The sequence below is a fragment of the Buteo buteo genome, chromosome 20, assembly GCF_964188355.1.
Source record: "Buteo buteo chromosome 20, bButBut1.hap1.1, whole genome shotgun sequence".
NCBI lineage: Eukaryota > Metazoa > Chordata > Aves > Accipitriformes > Accipitridae > Buteo > Buteo buteo.
The window spans coordinates 16,816,749-16,833,173 of record NC_134190.1 but is presented as its reverse complement, the minus strand read 5'-3'; the positions used below and the strand labels follow the sequence as shown (position 1 = coordinate 16,833,173).

General features: G+C 43.1%; 1 protein-coding gene across 1 annotated transcript in view; it reads left to right on the top strand.

Moving 5' to 3' along the window:
* Positions 1–14,910, top strand: part of CDH20 (cadherin 20) — a 118,045-nt gene extending 103,135 nt beyond the window's left edge. The window contains exons 8-12 of the mRNA XM_075052241.1: positions 320–456; positions 2,992–3,113; positions 5,007–5,124; positions 11,583–11,834; positions 13,306–14,910. Of these exons, the coding sequence (XP_074908342.1) occupies positions 320–456; positions 2,992–3,113; positions 5,007–5,124; positions 11,583–11,834; positions 13,306–13,805 (1,129 nt within the window). The 3' untranslated portion in view covers positions 13,806–14,910. The remainder of the gene's footprint in view (positions 1–319; positions 457–2,991; positions 3,114–5,006; positions 5,125–11,582; positions 11,835–13,305) is intronic.
* Positions 14,911–16,425: the final 1,515 nt, after the last annotated feature.

The window sequence follows — 16,425 nt, the reverse complement described above, 5'->3', positions numbered from 1 at the left end:
CTCACTGACAGATTTTCTCTGTAAAGCAGAGGTTCCTGTGCTGAGCTGTGCCTTGTTTTGAGGCTTCTTCCTCTAAATCTTCCTGTCTTCCAGCTCCATCCAAATAGTACTCACCGTTAAAAGCCGTTAGCACCATGAACTCCTAGTTTTTTGAGCATCTCACTCTGTACCTATACAAGTCAATGGAGTACATAACTAGGCTGTGGAAGAATGTGGATCTGCTGTGTATGACAGTATTCTCATTGCTGGGGTACTACGTTGGCTATGACACACGGTTTTGACAAAGGTTGCATAATATTTTTAATATGTACTCTTGCAGATACTCAATTGACAGGAGCAGTGATCCGGGACGGTTCTTTTATGTCGACATTACATCAGGAGCACTGATGACTGCAAGACCTCTTGACCGGGAGGACATTTCTTGGCACAACATCACTGTGCTGGCCATGGAGCTGAGTAAGGAGAATGCAGACTGTACATAGATTAAAGAGATAGAATAGACAAAGCAGGCTGAGAGATCTGAATTCAGCAATTCACATGTACTTATGCACTGTGTGGGAAGCCGTATTAACTGAATTATGCTTCTGATATCAACAAGCAAATGCTGCATTTTATTTACTTTTTATGCTCCTTTTCACAGGGTGGTGGGAGGAGTAGAGGCTGGCAATTAAATGCAGAGTGCTGCTTTTTCAATTTGTTAGTATTCCAGGGATTTATTTAAAACTCTTCCTGATGGGTTTCTGCAAGAACTCTATCTCTTCAGAAGGGCTAGGCAGCTAAAGCAGATGTTGTAAAGGCTGTACAGCTGCCAGAGCTGCCAGTCCTACCTGGGAGGATTGAGTGGTGCAGGGACTGGTAGGCAGCAATGATCCTACACTGCTAGGTCACTAGTTGAAGTCTGCTCTGGTTCAGCAGCAAGTAAATGTCATCACCATCTGCTTGCTGCATAAATAATTTGGGCCATAGTGCTTTGGAATATTCTAGTATGCTAAACTTGTTATGCTTTGGAGTTTTACAATGAGCTAAAACACATCTCAGGATTCATCCATGCCAGGTATTTATGAAGACTATGAGAACAAGGAGATGCTGATCATTTCATAGTGTCAGCATGAAAAATTTAGCTAAGTTTGAAATATTAACTTGATGTGAGCTTCATAAAGGAGCTTGGGATATATAAGCAAATAAAATAAAAGGGTCACCCAGTCTTCACCTGAAATCTCTTTGGTCCACATAGCTTTTGCTCAGGATCTGTTCATCTGCTGAGGGGCAGCAGCTTTTCAGAAGCTTGCTGCCAATAGCTGAGTCATTCCTCATGTCTGAGAGAGCTCCCTGCACATCCAGGCTGTACCAGAGATACAGGGCAGTTTGAGAGAAAAAAGTTTCAAGAAGCTTGCCCAAAATGCAATCAGCCAACTTGAAGTTAGTAGAGGGAATATTTCACAAGAGCCAGGGTGACTCTGCCACATATTTGCAGGCTGTTCCAGCACACGATGCCTTTCTGTCCCCTTTTTAGTACTGAGACTGTGTTGGTGACACAATAGGAACTCACGCCCATCTCTTTTGAAGGTAGTTTTATTTTCAGCCACCAATGGCCATTGCAACTCCATGTAAATCCACATACACACATGAGTCTTTAAAAGCTGCCCCTGTAGCAGCACTCGAGGGTGAGAGCAATATGAAGGCATGTCTTCCTTTGACTCAACCTTTGTCAATCCTCTGTCAGTTTTGCTCTGAACATGTGCAGCACAATATTTTAATTCAGTGAATAGTTTCAAAAATGTCATAGTTGTGCACTCCTGAATAAAGCTCCTAGTTTTAAAAGTTAGATCAATATTACTAAGAGTGTAAATGCAGACATTCATCTGCCATAATGACAGGTGCATTAGCAAGGTATGTATGGATAAGTAGGAAGCTGAAGGATTAAATTATAAATCAGGGAGAAACAATACAGTTTAAGAGTATTATCTCAGTGATATAATGTGACACGTTATGGATACAGTACCTTGAACATTTAAGAAAATTCCAGAGTGTAAGGAATGCTCTATTGTTTATATGAATGTATCATTTCTTACTATAGAGAGAGCTCTTTTTGGAGATGAATCCACAAAGTGGTATGGCTAAAAAGAAGATGAGAACACTAATTTTTAAGAATTTTCTGGATTTTTGCACTTTTTCTGACCTTTTAATAATTATTTCTTTTTTTTTTTTCTTTCTTCTTAGAGTTTATCATTAAATAAGGGGAAAAAAGATGTTTGGGGGCCAAAAAATACAGTAAAAAAAAAAAAAGATTCTGTCGCCACTTAGTTTGGGAATTGTGAAGATATGTGAAATGATGTATGGATTTACTGGCAAAGAAAGCTAATGAACCAGTGGGACAGAAATATCACAAATGATGTCATGCAGAATGTAAAATTTTCATTGCAATTTTAAGCTTCAGTGAAAGCTTTTCTGTACAATTTCATGTGTTATTACATTTTAACACACACACACCCCCCATACAAAGACACTATTTTTGAGTTCAAGGAACATAAATTCTGAACAAAGCTGTATCTGACCTGCAGAATTACCACTTTCAACAAGCTCTAAACAACAAGCCTATCCTTAAAAGACTCCCTTCCTAATTTGTGCCACCAGTACCAAGGCTCAACAAACAGTATTGCCCAGTCAAAGGGCAATAAAAAAAAATATGGGGCATCGTCTAAAACTTTTGTTATAGAAATAGTCCCATTGGACTGAACCAGGTTGAAGCCTTAAACGGAATTTGTTTGAAAAAGATGTGATTAGATGGGAAGCCAGGATAGATAGAAAGCAGCATTTGTAACTTCATTCTGAGTCACACAACCCACAAGTGACTGCAGTTCCCGATGGGAAAATGTCATGTAATGTGAGTCAGTAGCAAAAAAAGCTGCTTTACCTCTTGAGCAGAGCGAGGAGCAGCCCTTTCCCCTTCCTGTATATTGCCTTTCCTTATGTTGTGCCTCCTCCTTCCAGACAACCCCTCGCAGGTGGGCAGCGTCTCTGTGACGGTGAAAGTCCTGGACGTGAACGACAACGCGCCAGAGTTTGCACGGTTTTATGAAGCTTTTGTTTGTGAAAACGCCAAAGCGGGGCAGGTGAGAAACGTTAGTAACACCAGGTGTTGGGGAGGGGATGCTGTCCTACACAGAGACAGCGTGCCAGAAAGGGTGAGCGTTGGAAAAAGGGCTCAGCTAACCACACGTTTCATGTGAACTCTCGTCAGCAGCTGCTTGTGCTTCTTTCCAAAGGCAAGCACATCTCACCAGGATTAGCATCGTATAAAGCACCTCTTTTTTCTCCCGCAGTAGTTTCCAGGCTCACTGTGCAATACACTTCATGGCTGAAATAAAGCCTTCCTTTGGGCAGGTGCCAGCAGGCAAACACCAAGTGTGTCCTGTAGCAGCAACAGAGAGGAGAAGTGTTATGAGAAGTGCCACGGAGTCAGCCCAGCCCACATGCGACAGACAAGGCTTACTGTTAAAAGACCCTATTTATAAGAGCCTTAAGCACCTCCGGACTTATGGGAGCTGGACATAACATACTACATCAGCTTCAAAGGGGTGCCAAACTGAACCTCTTCTGCCATGAACTGGAGATGACAAAGAGTCATAGACAACACAGAGCTTACCGCTCTGCAAACTGTAAACCAGCACCTCCAAGCAAGTGGTGAAGCCTCTTTGCTCCTCTCCCTTCCAAACCCCATCAAAGCCCTTGAACAAGGTCTGCCTGTGTCACAGATGGACATGAGTTCTCCCTCGCTGGAGGTAGCGCAAGCCCTACTGCTGATCGCTGATGGGGAGGCGACCTGGTGCTTCACCACCTATGGTCCACGGTGGGGACATGTGTCTCCTAATGAAAAGCTGACTAGCACAGTTTAAACATAGATGCACCACTCATGATTTGCGAAGGAAAAATTATGCTAGTACTATCACTGGGTGTTCGCTGAAGCTTCTCCCAGCTTGCTGTGAAGCAGAATGAAATAGCTACTCACCACTGGGACAACTGTCCTCACAACTGTCATATACAGGATAATTTCATCTCACTAGTTTACAGAGGTCCTTAATAATATAGGGAATAGAAATCACTGCCTAGCCTTGTTCCTGGTTTTGAAGGGTGAGTGTCCTAAATAATAAGCTTTCTGAGAAATGCACGCTAATTTGGACTACTTCCTTCCATGGAGAAAGCCAAATTCTGTTACCACATTTGAAAAGTTCTGAAATCAGTTTTAAGGTGGTGAATAAGACTTTATGGGTCTGTCATTTCCCTTTGAATCCAAAAATAACTTTTGAATGCAAAAATCCAGATGAAGATTTATTCCTCGTCTAAAAAAGATGTCAGAATATTTATTCAGTCAGAGCTATAGCTCACTGTGCTTCAAGCTGATAGACCTACTTTACTAAGCCTCTATAGGTGAGGTGACAAATCTCTTTCTGGATTTAGCATTGTCTTAGTTTCTTTCCATGGTGTCATTTATTGCATATGCGGAGTGTCTGCATGGTTGCCTTTTCTCTCTTTCTTTTCTGCTGACAACTTGGGAAGAATTTAATTGATTTAGAATTAAGAGAGTGATAAAATAATCACCTGAAGTCCTTTTTCACCTGAAAAATTAAGCTGAAAATAAGTATGGGCTTTCTTACAAGCTCTCTAACGCACAATGAATCTTCTGAACACCCTGGGCCCTCAGAAGAAAAAAGAAACGTGCAACAGAAGATAGGGATGTATGAGAGAAAAGTGTCTGTTATTTGAAGCAAAATGAGTACGTCCTCCTTTGTATAAAAGTGATTTGCATGATCATAGCAAAATAAATGAAGCCTGCAAGGTCTTGAGTCTCTTCGTGATTTATCTCTTGTACCTCTGCAAGACAGTTTTATTCAAATGCTGCAGTTGCTTATATGGATATATATATAAATACGTTACCTGTTTGTTTATTTACATTATATATATATTTTGCTTCTTACCTGTTTCTGCTTTGTTCTCATATTCTGTAGCTGATCCAGACAGTGAGCGCCATTGACAAGGATGACCCACAGGAGGGTCAGCACTTCTACTACAGCTTGGCTCCGGAGGCAGCCAACAACCCCAACTTTACTCTAAGGGACAATCAAGGTAATCAGAGTGGACACAGACAGTTAGCTACTCTAATTTCCAATGCCTGAGTTGGACTTGAGAGGCTGTGTCTTACAGTGTGTGATAAGACTGCCATTTCAAATAATACCAAGTGACACCTGCTCCTTAAAGGCAGTGATAAAATGACATATTACTTAATACACTTGAAGGTTATATGATATTTTCCTCTCTATAAATATTCTCTAGCAATAGGCCCCTTTTTTCTTCTTCGAGGAAATGTGCCAGTGTTTTGTGCAAATTCAGGTCTTGTGGTCAGGCTGCAGGCATCTCGGATTACCGGAGTGGAAATTGCATTCGTTCAAAAGGAGATGCTTAAAGGTAGGATAGCAACTGGAACTAGGAGACAAATCTGAAGGGAATTACATTGCTCTTTTTTTTGTACTCTTCATGTTTTCTCCCAGGCACAGAAAGGGAAGGTTCTTGTACTGTTCCAGTCTTTTCCCCCAAGCACTTTTCTTCTTCCTCTTTGTATATCCTTGTTTCCCTAGGAAAGAGAGGGAGGTAGGGAGGAGATGCAGAGCCTTAGGGGGGTAACTTGGTGTACAGCTAAAAGTCTGCGTAAGATGCGCTAAGTAGAAACTGAAACACCAGTGGGAAGACTCATGGCAAAGCACCGGCATTTGAGTATCCTAACCAGTGGAATTTTCTTCTTTTGGAGAAGCTTTGGTGTTTCTGGAGCCTGCAGAAAAGCCCCGCTGTGGCAGGCCTTTGCATGACTGCTGCTGATAGAGGATCTCCACAGGCAGACAGCAGTGCTGAGGTCAGGTCCACACCAGCCTTCATCAGGAAAGAGGGACAACCTTGAGCGACCTAGTGCAGAGCTTTGAAAGTCAGTATGAAGGGGCTGGATTTCAGTAGGAGTTTAGTCTGTAAAGTACCACAAATCAGCATGCGATTCCAGAATAAATGGGGAGAAAGACTGGCCACCTGCAGCATCCGTGGCCAGTCCCCAAGCAGAGTGCCTGTCCCTGCTCCCATACACGCCTCCTTGTCACATTTACTTCCATAAGCCCCTGTCTGTGCCTCTGGAGGCATATGAAAGAGCAACACAGAGGCTAATAAAGAAGACCCTGCCTTCACTAACCAAACATGTCTTAAAACATGCTACTTGCAGAGTCTGGAGCCCTCCTCCACAGCATGCTAATGCTTTTTCATTCCGAAAGCAATTTTTTTCTATTGTGTCTATTGTTTTTTCTCTTCAGTGTCCCTGAAGCCTCCCCACACAATTTCTTACATTGTTATCCCCTTCTCTCTCCCATTGTCTCCCTCTTTTTTATTTTTGAATATATATTGCCAAAATAAGTGAACAAATAAAACACAACTATTGCTAAAACATTTGGCAAACTAGGCTCATTTCATCCTCAAGGCATTGTTCTAAAAAAAGAAACTCACAAAATTCCAGCATCAGATGCACTTTTTCTGTCTAAGGCCATACTTGCGAAAATTTATAGTGACAGCAGTGACTGAATGGCTGTGCCTCCCGCTCTCTGTAAAATACCAGTTTTCCAGAGATATATATCACAAGAAGCTTAGGGTAGCATTGGTTACAAATTTGAAATAAAAATGTTAAGTATCAAACCACTGACTACTTGAAATATACACATTAAGGATTAATTTACTGCCTCAGCAATTTAGAGTGTAGTAATCATTTCACTAAAAATAATTTATATTTTCATCTAGGGACCACTAAGGACTATATAAATTATATGACTTAGTCACAGAGGGGGTAGCTATACTCTGTGTCACAGGGTGGCAAGACAAGAAATAGAACCCACTTTGCTAGTGACAGCCTGTGCACGTAAACACGAGACAGCAACACTTCCCAGGCTGTGGGAAGGTGCTATTAAGATTAGCAATTGTGCTGATTACTTGGTTGTCCAATATAGCAGTAAGAGAAAGTGCAAGACGTGCAGCCTTCCTGGCAACAATTAAAACCTTGATTTAAACCGAGCAACAGATAGATCACAGTTTGCATTCTGATGAGCTGTTTTACATACTTCTTTGGCCCTTGTCATTTTAGTGTCTGAGAACTTCTTCAGTCTATTCATTCTCCACATATCTCTGGCAGACAGAGAAATCCTATTGTTCTCCACTTTATAGACGGGAATCCGGGACAAGGAGAAATTAAGCTACTTACACGCCTGGCTCCCTTTGAGTTCAGGAAAATCAGTGGCAGGTAGACATGTAAGTATCTGCAAAGATCTGGTCCTAAATGTCTTCCGAAGGCCGTAGAGGATATATGTGATAAAGCAGGGAACTGAGCTGGGCTCTCCCATCTCTTCTGTTACTGAAGTAGGGCATTGGCAAGCCATCTTCCCCAGCTTCTAAATCCAGGTCAGATTATGCTGAGAAAAAGTTGGCAGAAGAGGCTTGCTGTAAGAAGGGGATGAACAATGAAATAAGTTTAATGCATTTCCAGATTAAACTCTGAGCTGATCTTCTGTTGACCTTTAACTGCTGCCCTCTGTCTTTGGGTACCAGGACCTGATGAAGAGAGCAGCCATTTTAATGGGTGCAGGCATCAGTGTCATACCACTGCCAGGGCCATCATTGGAAACTTCTGGCAGTCCTCCCCATTGCATTTGAATTTGTCCTAGGAAAATTTTTAGCTATTTCTTCCTTCCCTAAAACTGTGGTCTACCTCACACTTTGGCAGAATGCAAAAACAGTGTGCTGAAAATCCCCAAGAACAAATGTGACCCCTTCCTCAAGCTGGTGGTGTCTGTAATGCCTGCTTCCTTGTGCTCTTTCTCCCACGCCTGGTGAAATATTTCTCTATATTATTCCTAACTATTCATAATTATTACAATTAGTTTTTAACAACTAAAAGAATTTCTGGGCTAATCATCCCCAGTTCTTGTACAGATGCATACAGAAAGACACCAAGCCCTTCTTGTGAGAAGAGCGTGGATAGCTCTCATCTCAGGGTTTGGACCTACACAGTGGTTGATTCCCCTGACCTCTCCACGGAGGTACATCACTTCCAGTGGGGCAGAAAACTGCAGGAAGGAGATGCTCCATGGCTTGTTCTCACAACCACATGAAGACACCAGCCTGCATGCCTGCGGGAAGTACAGTTTTCACCTCCTGCTGATCACACAGGTGTGGGACCCACCATCCTGCATTCTTCAGTATCTCTGCCCAGCGTTGTACCTAAGTGCTACCATCCAGCCCTCTGTGAGCCAAAGACACTGTGTTGGAAGCTGTGATGCAAAAATATTGTGCATTTATCATGCTTGCTTTTTTTTTTTAATATAATGGGGTTTTCATGTCCTCACAAGCCCTCTTCTCTTGATGGCTGGGGCTTAGCAGATACCAAATTTGGAAGAAAGTTGTGTATTCCGGTTTCTGCCATGCTGCATCACATTCCAGCATGTCCTTCGCACTGCAGTAGCACGTCAAATCACATTGGCTTTTGATGAGTCACACCACAAGCTTTGGCACCAATGTATTGCAGTTGCAGAGTTAACAGGTAGAGCGATTCTTTAGGGATGATTTGGATGCCTGCCTAGTACAAAGCAAAACAAAACAAAAGGGCCAAAATGTAATGCCAAGAGTCACCAGGAGAATTTTATCACCAAGAACATTTAAGACCTGGGTGATATGGTCAGCACATCACAGCAAAAAAATATATATACACATATATATCTTTCAATACTTGATTATAGAAATGAGGGTTTGGCCTGAAAAAAAAGAATTATGGTAAAAAAACACTTGAGATCTCTCACTAGCTGATTTTGCACAGCTTCAGTCAGGTACACTGCTTGTGACTTCTTTTACAAGCAAAGTATGACCAGCTCAGAATAATGAAGTCTTTTTCCCTCACAAAGAGCAATTTTACATAAAATGAAGGTTTGTTATCACCCGAATAGAATTTGTGACTTCTATTGTAAGTCAGTTTCAAGAGAGTGAGTCTTTCACCCAAGAAAGAGAAATGCAACCAAATTACTACACTGTTAAGATGACTCAGACATTTCCATTGACACAGCATAAATGCAGGCACTTTGCCATGTTCTGCCCTTTGGGCTGCTTTTTCTCATGCTAAACCAGGCCCAGTGATGAAAAGATGTGGTATTAATAGCTGGGGACCACATACCAGAGGGCACATAAACAGTCCGAGGGAGAGAAAGCTCTTGTGTGTGCCCCAGGAGAGAGGAGGGGGAGGTTTGCAGGAGGCGAGGGCTCCTGTCAGCAGCACACCCCTTGCCCAGGAGCCATGGGATCTGCAGGGTGCTGCTCTCTGCTGGGTTTTGGGACACGTTCCTGAAAATTATCTATGTCTGTCCAGACCCACTGCACATACTCAGAGCTGCGGGGCATACCAAAGGCTGGTGAAATCAGTTAACACTGACACATAATCAGTTTTAAGCAACTTTGGGGATTTCATCTTGCACCTGGTGGTTTTTTCCTCAAAGCTCCAGCTCTTAGGATCATGTCATTTAACAAGACACTACAATTTCACTATATATTCACATACAGACATGCACGCACACTTCAGAATTTTACACTTTCAGAGTAAAAGCTTGAAATGTCATTGACGTGCAAGAAATAAAAGACCCTGAGATTCCTTTTAAAAACATGTCACAAATTCAAACTAATGTCATGAACTGTGGAGCCCAACATCTCAATACTTATGTGTGCCAGTACTGTCTGATGCCATAAGATTTGCAGCACAAAGCATGGAACTTGGAGCACAATTTTAGTCTAGCATGCAAGTCTAGCAAGTCTAGTTTGAGTTTGCATATATTCCATAGCTGGCTGTATATAACACTCTGATTTCACTCCTAAAAGCCATCAAATCATTTCCGATGTTCAGACTACAACAGATGATACAGCTGATTTATCTGCATGCAACCTGAGTCTCTGCACTAAAGAAAATCACCCAAGATTTAAATTTTAGCAGTGAATTGACAGGAAAATAATAATGAAATGGAACAATCCCTTGTTGATATTTTGTGGTTTTCACAGTCTACTTACGATCAGCAGGTTTCTTGCCATTTCCAGGTAGCAGTCCCATTGTGCCAATCCACCTGGGAGTAGCTGATTGGCATCCTATATTTCCAGGCATAGCAAATGCACACCAGTAACAACCTGGAGATGCAGATGGCCAGACTGTGACCTCCTTTGAACCAAGGGAACTGGAAACAAAACCAAGTAATAAAAGAAACTGCATGAAGCTCAGCTCCCAAGAATCACACAGCATCACTGCAGCGGGTCAGGGCTTGTAGGTCTGCCAAAGAGAAAAAGTACCTGTGTTCCCCATTTATCTTTGCCGGCCCAAGATTTGCAGACATGTTTGTAAGAAGGGCCAATTTTACTGCAGGTTCCTTTAGACTCCCTGGAGGCCGCGAACACATTGGAGATACTCAGTCTTGCTCTTTCCAGAAGTTTCTGAGGCCAAAAAGCTTGGAAGTCAGCACTGACAAAATCATCACTGGTGTCCAAAGATTTTGCCTTGGCATTCCTGAGATGAGAACAGAGAAGAACAAATTCCTGAATCAAATTTCTTTCTGATTAGGAAACTTGGTGCACAGTCAGAGGAATTTGAGGGAGGGGGTAGACAGGAATTCAAATGCCACTGGTAAATTCTGTCATTTTAAAAAAACATGTTGAATATGGAAGGAAAAGACCCCAAAGGTAGGAATTTCCCTTGAAATGACCAACAGCAACTGTCTGTTAGGTCACTCACTATTTGGTTTCAGCAGCATCATTTTGATTCCTTTTAATTTAAATTCTTATAAAAAACAGGCAGTCACAATAAATGAAGCAGAATGGCCAAATCAAAGCAGAATAATTCTGACAATGAAGACATGAAGCATTCTGACTTTTTTCAATGGCAAAAGTGCCAATGAAATTGCATGTATTTCACTGAGAAATGTTTAGTTGCAAATTTTCAACTTGCTGCTGGTTTAGGATAGCAAGCTGTTTTTTTCCTTTGTCTTCTCATTGCCTCAAGCAGATGACCATGCCATGTATCAAAAAACATAAAGAATACCTTAACATGTCCACAGGGGTTATTCACCAGCTTCTTCAAAATGGTGGCAGTGCTTGAGAGTGAGGTCTAGAAAAGCTGCTGAGCATGAACAAACAGGGACAATAAGTTGCCTTCAACTGTTTATTTCTGTCTTGCCTTCTGAAAGCTCTTTTAGCTAAATCTGAAGGCTGTGAGTTTGCTCTGGGCACTTTATGTCAGAAGGGGTAAAGGCAGCTCCTAAGGTGTGTATGCCTTGCAGCTTTGGAGCTATGGCCTGAGAAGCTACTGGAATAGGGGAGGCAGTGGCAAAATGCTGATTAGTGACAAACTGATAAAAACGAAAGAAAAAAAGAGAGATGACAAATGGATGTGGGTGTAGGGCTGATTCTTTTAACCTTCCTTCTCTGCTGAATGTATTTGCTCTGCATATAAGCTCTTCCCTCCATTTATTTTCTACTCTTAGACAATACGGCATGGATTTTGACAAGGCGCTCTGGCTTCAGACAACATGAGCAGAACACCTTTTACCTCCCCATCCTGATCAGCGACAATGGCCGCCCCGTGCTGAGCAGCACGGGCACGCTGACCGTGCACGTGTGCAGCTGCGATGATGACGGCATGGTGATGTCCTGCAACGCGGAGACCTACGTCCTCCCTGTCAGCCTGAGCAGAGGAGCACTCATTGCGATCCTCGCCTGCATCTTTGTCCTGCTAGGTAAACCCTTGGCTTCTTCTTGAGAGGGGACAAACTCTTCAGTTCTGGCCAGGGGGCTGCTGCTCCACGAAAGGTGAAGGACACACACACACATATCTATGTATATGTATATATTATATGTAGACACACACATACTCAAGGGGCCAAATCAAAGACTAGGTGGTGTAGTCAGCTGCATATGGCTTCAGACTCCACGGTGTAGGAATGAGGGAAAACTATGGCCTGCAAATATTTCTTCCAGATGCCTAAAGTGCCAGGGTGTCTGGTATGGCCCTGTTTTCCTGGAAGGGGTATGCGAGGAGGAAGTACTGAGAGCTGCAGCTGGGGAGAGGTTACTTTCTCATCTTCAGCAGTTTCTGACCCTATGCTCCCACAGGAAACAGGAGTGGTAAGCCCAGTTCCACCTCTTGTCTTTTTGGCAGGAGATATCCCCACCTCCCTCCTTTGTCCTTGAGACACTACATTTAAATGGTGCCTGTGCTGCTGTAAAGGAGCTGAGCATCTTGCACGTGTTCTGTCTCCACAAATAAATTTCATCCTTTACTTGCCCAGACCTTCTATGTCCCCTGTTAGCTATTGGTATCAAAAGAACTTCAGTTCCCTCATTTACTCTCTCAAGTCATGAGATACTAGTTCAAAACACACATTCCCTGAAATTTCAGGGGACCCAGTTTGAGGAGCAGTGGAGTAAGATACAGGAAAAATTCTTTAAAAGTGCCTCAGTTCTGGCTCTTCAAAGGAGCCTAGACACCTCAGTTCAAAATTTCAGCATTCAAAACCTATGCTGAGTTCTAGCCCTGGAAATATAGTCACCAGCTGATGGCACATTTCCAATAGTAAAGGGCTCTGGTGCCTGTATGACAACTTCTCCCCATGCTAAGCAGCATGGAGAGGATGAGGAGCGCCAGCACTGCAGCACTGCAGGAGGCTTGCAGATAAACAAAAAAATGGTTTGGAGCAGACTAAGGGGCTAGCTCTGCGTTTTGCTGTGTAGGCAGACATATCATCATGGTGTCTCGGCACCATCCATCTATGTCATATGCAGCACCCAGCCCAAGAGGCATCCCCAAAGCAGGCTGCAAAACCCAGTTACACAGCAGGAAAAAAAATATCTCTATGGAGCTGGGTGCCGCTGCAGATAAACTGTTACTGATAACTGATCTGGCTAGCCTAGAAGTAGCTCAAGTATCGCTATAGTGCATTGCAAGCACCGTTGGATATACATGTCCTAAGTGTCACCAAGAGTTAAGAATTAAGGTGAGAAAAGGGACAGATTAGCAGGACCTCAAGCTACTAATTTTGACTGGAGGGTGGGGGATTTCTACACACCTCTACCTGCAAACACCACAGCTCTTTAAATCCAAGGGGCTGGCTGGGCTCACCAAGGAGAAAATAGGGCAGCAGAGAATCTGAAGCCCTTGCAAGAACTGCCCCCTTGCTGACGGCCTCGTGTCTCGGTTGCCTCCTGCAGTGCTGGTCCTCCTCATCCTCTCCATGCGGCGCCAGCGGAAGCAGCCCTACATCATCGACGAGGAGGAGAACATCCACGAGAACATCGTCAGGTACGACGACGAGGGCGGCGGGGAGCAGGACACGGAGGCCTTCGATATCGCCGCCATGTGGAACCCACGGGAGGCCCAGCTGGTGGTGAAAAACCGGCAGGACATGCTCCCTGAAATAGAGAGCCTCTCCCGATACGTGCCTCAGGCGTGCGTCATGGACAACAACGTCCACAACTACGTGCTCGCCAAGCTGTATGAAGCTGACATGGACCTGTGGGCACCTCCCTTCGACTCCCTCCAGACGTACATGTTTGAAGGGAACGGCTCGGTGGCGGAGTCGCTCAGCTCCCTACAGTCGGTGACGACAGACTCAGACCAGAGCTACGACTACCTGACGGACTGGGGGCCGCGCTTCAAAAAGCTGGCCGAGATGTACGGTGCCACGGACAGCAGCGGGGCTCTGTGGTAATGGACAAGGAATGGCATAGGGTTTTCCATGTGAAACAGTGTCCGGTTAGGTCCATTCTCATCAGATGCTTCCATGGACATGGGTGAGGCCTCCTAAAAAATAGCAATACGGTGCTTGGATGAGAATGGGAAGAAGGGTGCGAATGAAGGTCTCTCTGGATCAGCTTTACTCAGTTACATTAAGTCACGTTTTTGAAACAGTGAGAAGCAGAAGGAAGTTTTTTCCTGGTTTTTACAGCAAAATTGGAAAGCTCCACGCCTGGAATATAATGACATTACTCTCTTTCTCTCTCCCCCTTTCTCGCTCCCTTGTACACGGCAGCTTACTGAGCTCTATACGTCTGGGTTCAAAGATCTGTAAACTCCAACTGTAATCTCTGACTCACTGAAAAATGGTCAGCACAGAAAAGTTGTCCCCTGCTGATTATTTTCTCCCCATTAAAAAGGAAAACCAATTGCTTGCTAACAAGAGGAAAAAAAAATCCCACAAAGCAGAAAATTGAAACTGGAAACTCAGAGAGCTCTTTGTAAACTAAACCTCCTCTCTCTGTTGCTAACAGAGTCCTTTTTTAATCCTTTAGAAACAAGGTTGAGGGGTTTTTTTCCACCTGGCTGAGAGGGCTGGGGAAGAGGCTTTGAATTTCTGCTCTAGTTTAATGGCTGATCTATGAGTCATTGGCGTTAACACTAATCTGTCTCCTATCAAGTTTGTGTAAATTTATTCTCGGCTCTTTAAAACCATGACTCCACTAAACTGCTCAGAACAAAACCAGAAAATCTGCCTCTTTTGCACTGTAGATGTCTCTTCCATGTGCCAAATGTGAAGATTAGATTCTACCAATGAAAGCCAAATAAATTTTAAAAAAAGAAAAAGCTATATTTGGTAACTACATGGGTTAGATGGGCTTTCCTAATCTGTGTGAGGTCAATCCAAGGGATGTTTACATACTGTAGATAACCTACTTGAACAAATGCAGTATTATAGACCAATAAATGGATGTAAGAAAATTACATGTATAAGTTTTGTATATTTGTTAATTTTGGTAATAAATATGATGTACTGCATACAGTACAGTACCTTAGCACCTCTTTTAATAAAAGTTAAACAGAAGGGAAAGTCTGATGGCAATTTATTGACTGCTTTGCACACAGCAGTTAGTGCTTATCTGTGGCTTTACATGCCTTAAGCATCAAGAAAAAACAGTTCATGAGCATCGTGTCAGGGAGACAAGCCTTCACTTTGCAGGTTCAAACAGATTGTCTGCTTCTTTTATCGTTGTTCACTTGGACATTTTCCTTAGCAATGAATCAGCCCAGGTGCAGCCCACCAGACTAGTTACTTTTCTATTCCATCCATGCTGAAGTCACAAGAAAGTCTTGGCTGATTTTTTTGAAACATTATGGCTGGGGCATTGAGAAGCTTGGAAACCAGTTACACAGCCCTGACAGAATCTCATGCCTTCAGAGACGTGACAGACTGTAACATGCAATATCCATTTATGGTCATTCTTACTCTGCAATCAAAGTTTTGAGCCTGGATCTTATCTTGTTTGCATGTGTAAATGGGAAGGGCCAGGGAAATTACACTAACACAAGTTTCATGGAAGGTGGCAAAAGGCTTCTGAAAGCAGAACAGTCTGTAATGGCATTTGCAGGTTTCTTTCTAGCTACGGACTCTCCCTATCTCAAATTGCCCAGAAAATAGATGTGCAGACACAACCACCCAGTTACCACACTTTTACCATGTGCACACTGTGCTCAGTTTCTCTTGCAGGTCTGCACAAAACACTGCTGTCCCTACTTTGCCTAATCTTAGGCTGTACCAATTTAAGACAGGAGCATTGCTTCCACAGACTCGTACAAAGTCATGCACCCCTGGAGAGCCAGGCAGCCAGCAAAGAAAAAAAAGTTTTAGTGACTTCTCAAACATTTGTTCATCTGATGTGATGAAAATCTGTGCCTTCACAAACATAATATGCCATGGGTTCTGCTTATTACCTGAACCTGCCTTACACCATTGCAGACAGAGCACTGAAAATTATGTAATAATGATTCTTTTACTCATCCTGTAGCACTTACCGCCACATATCATATTGATTTTATAACACTAGAAAAAGAACTGCAACCACCATGATAAGGGAGTGGTGTACAGGAAGCAAAACTGCTGTTGAGAGACTTCTGCGAGCTTCCTCATCTCCTGACGCAACAGGAATCACGGAGCATAGGGCAGGAAAGAAGATAGAGAGGACATCTATTCCACTACTTCCCTGTCTGGTTTAATCCTCAGTTTTATATATTTTAAGCAGATGCCTGTTTACTCTTAAAACCCTTGACTGTTAAGGCTCTGTAACCTTTCTAGGCAAACTTCCACTGCATCAATATATTCAGCGCTGAAAGCCTTCCCTGGCAAGTATAAGGCAAGTATCCCTTGCTGCCATACAAGCCTGCAATGCCCATAGATTACTTTGTCCCTCTGCAGAGCTACTGTTTGATATTTTCAGACCATTACTGTCTCTCCTTTTAGTCACAGCCTACAGTAACAAAAAGCCTCTGGATAGTTCTTCACATCCTGATACCGCAATGGTTTACTTCTCCCATTGTAGGCAGAGTGGGAGGAAGGG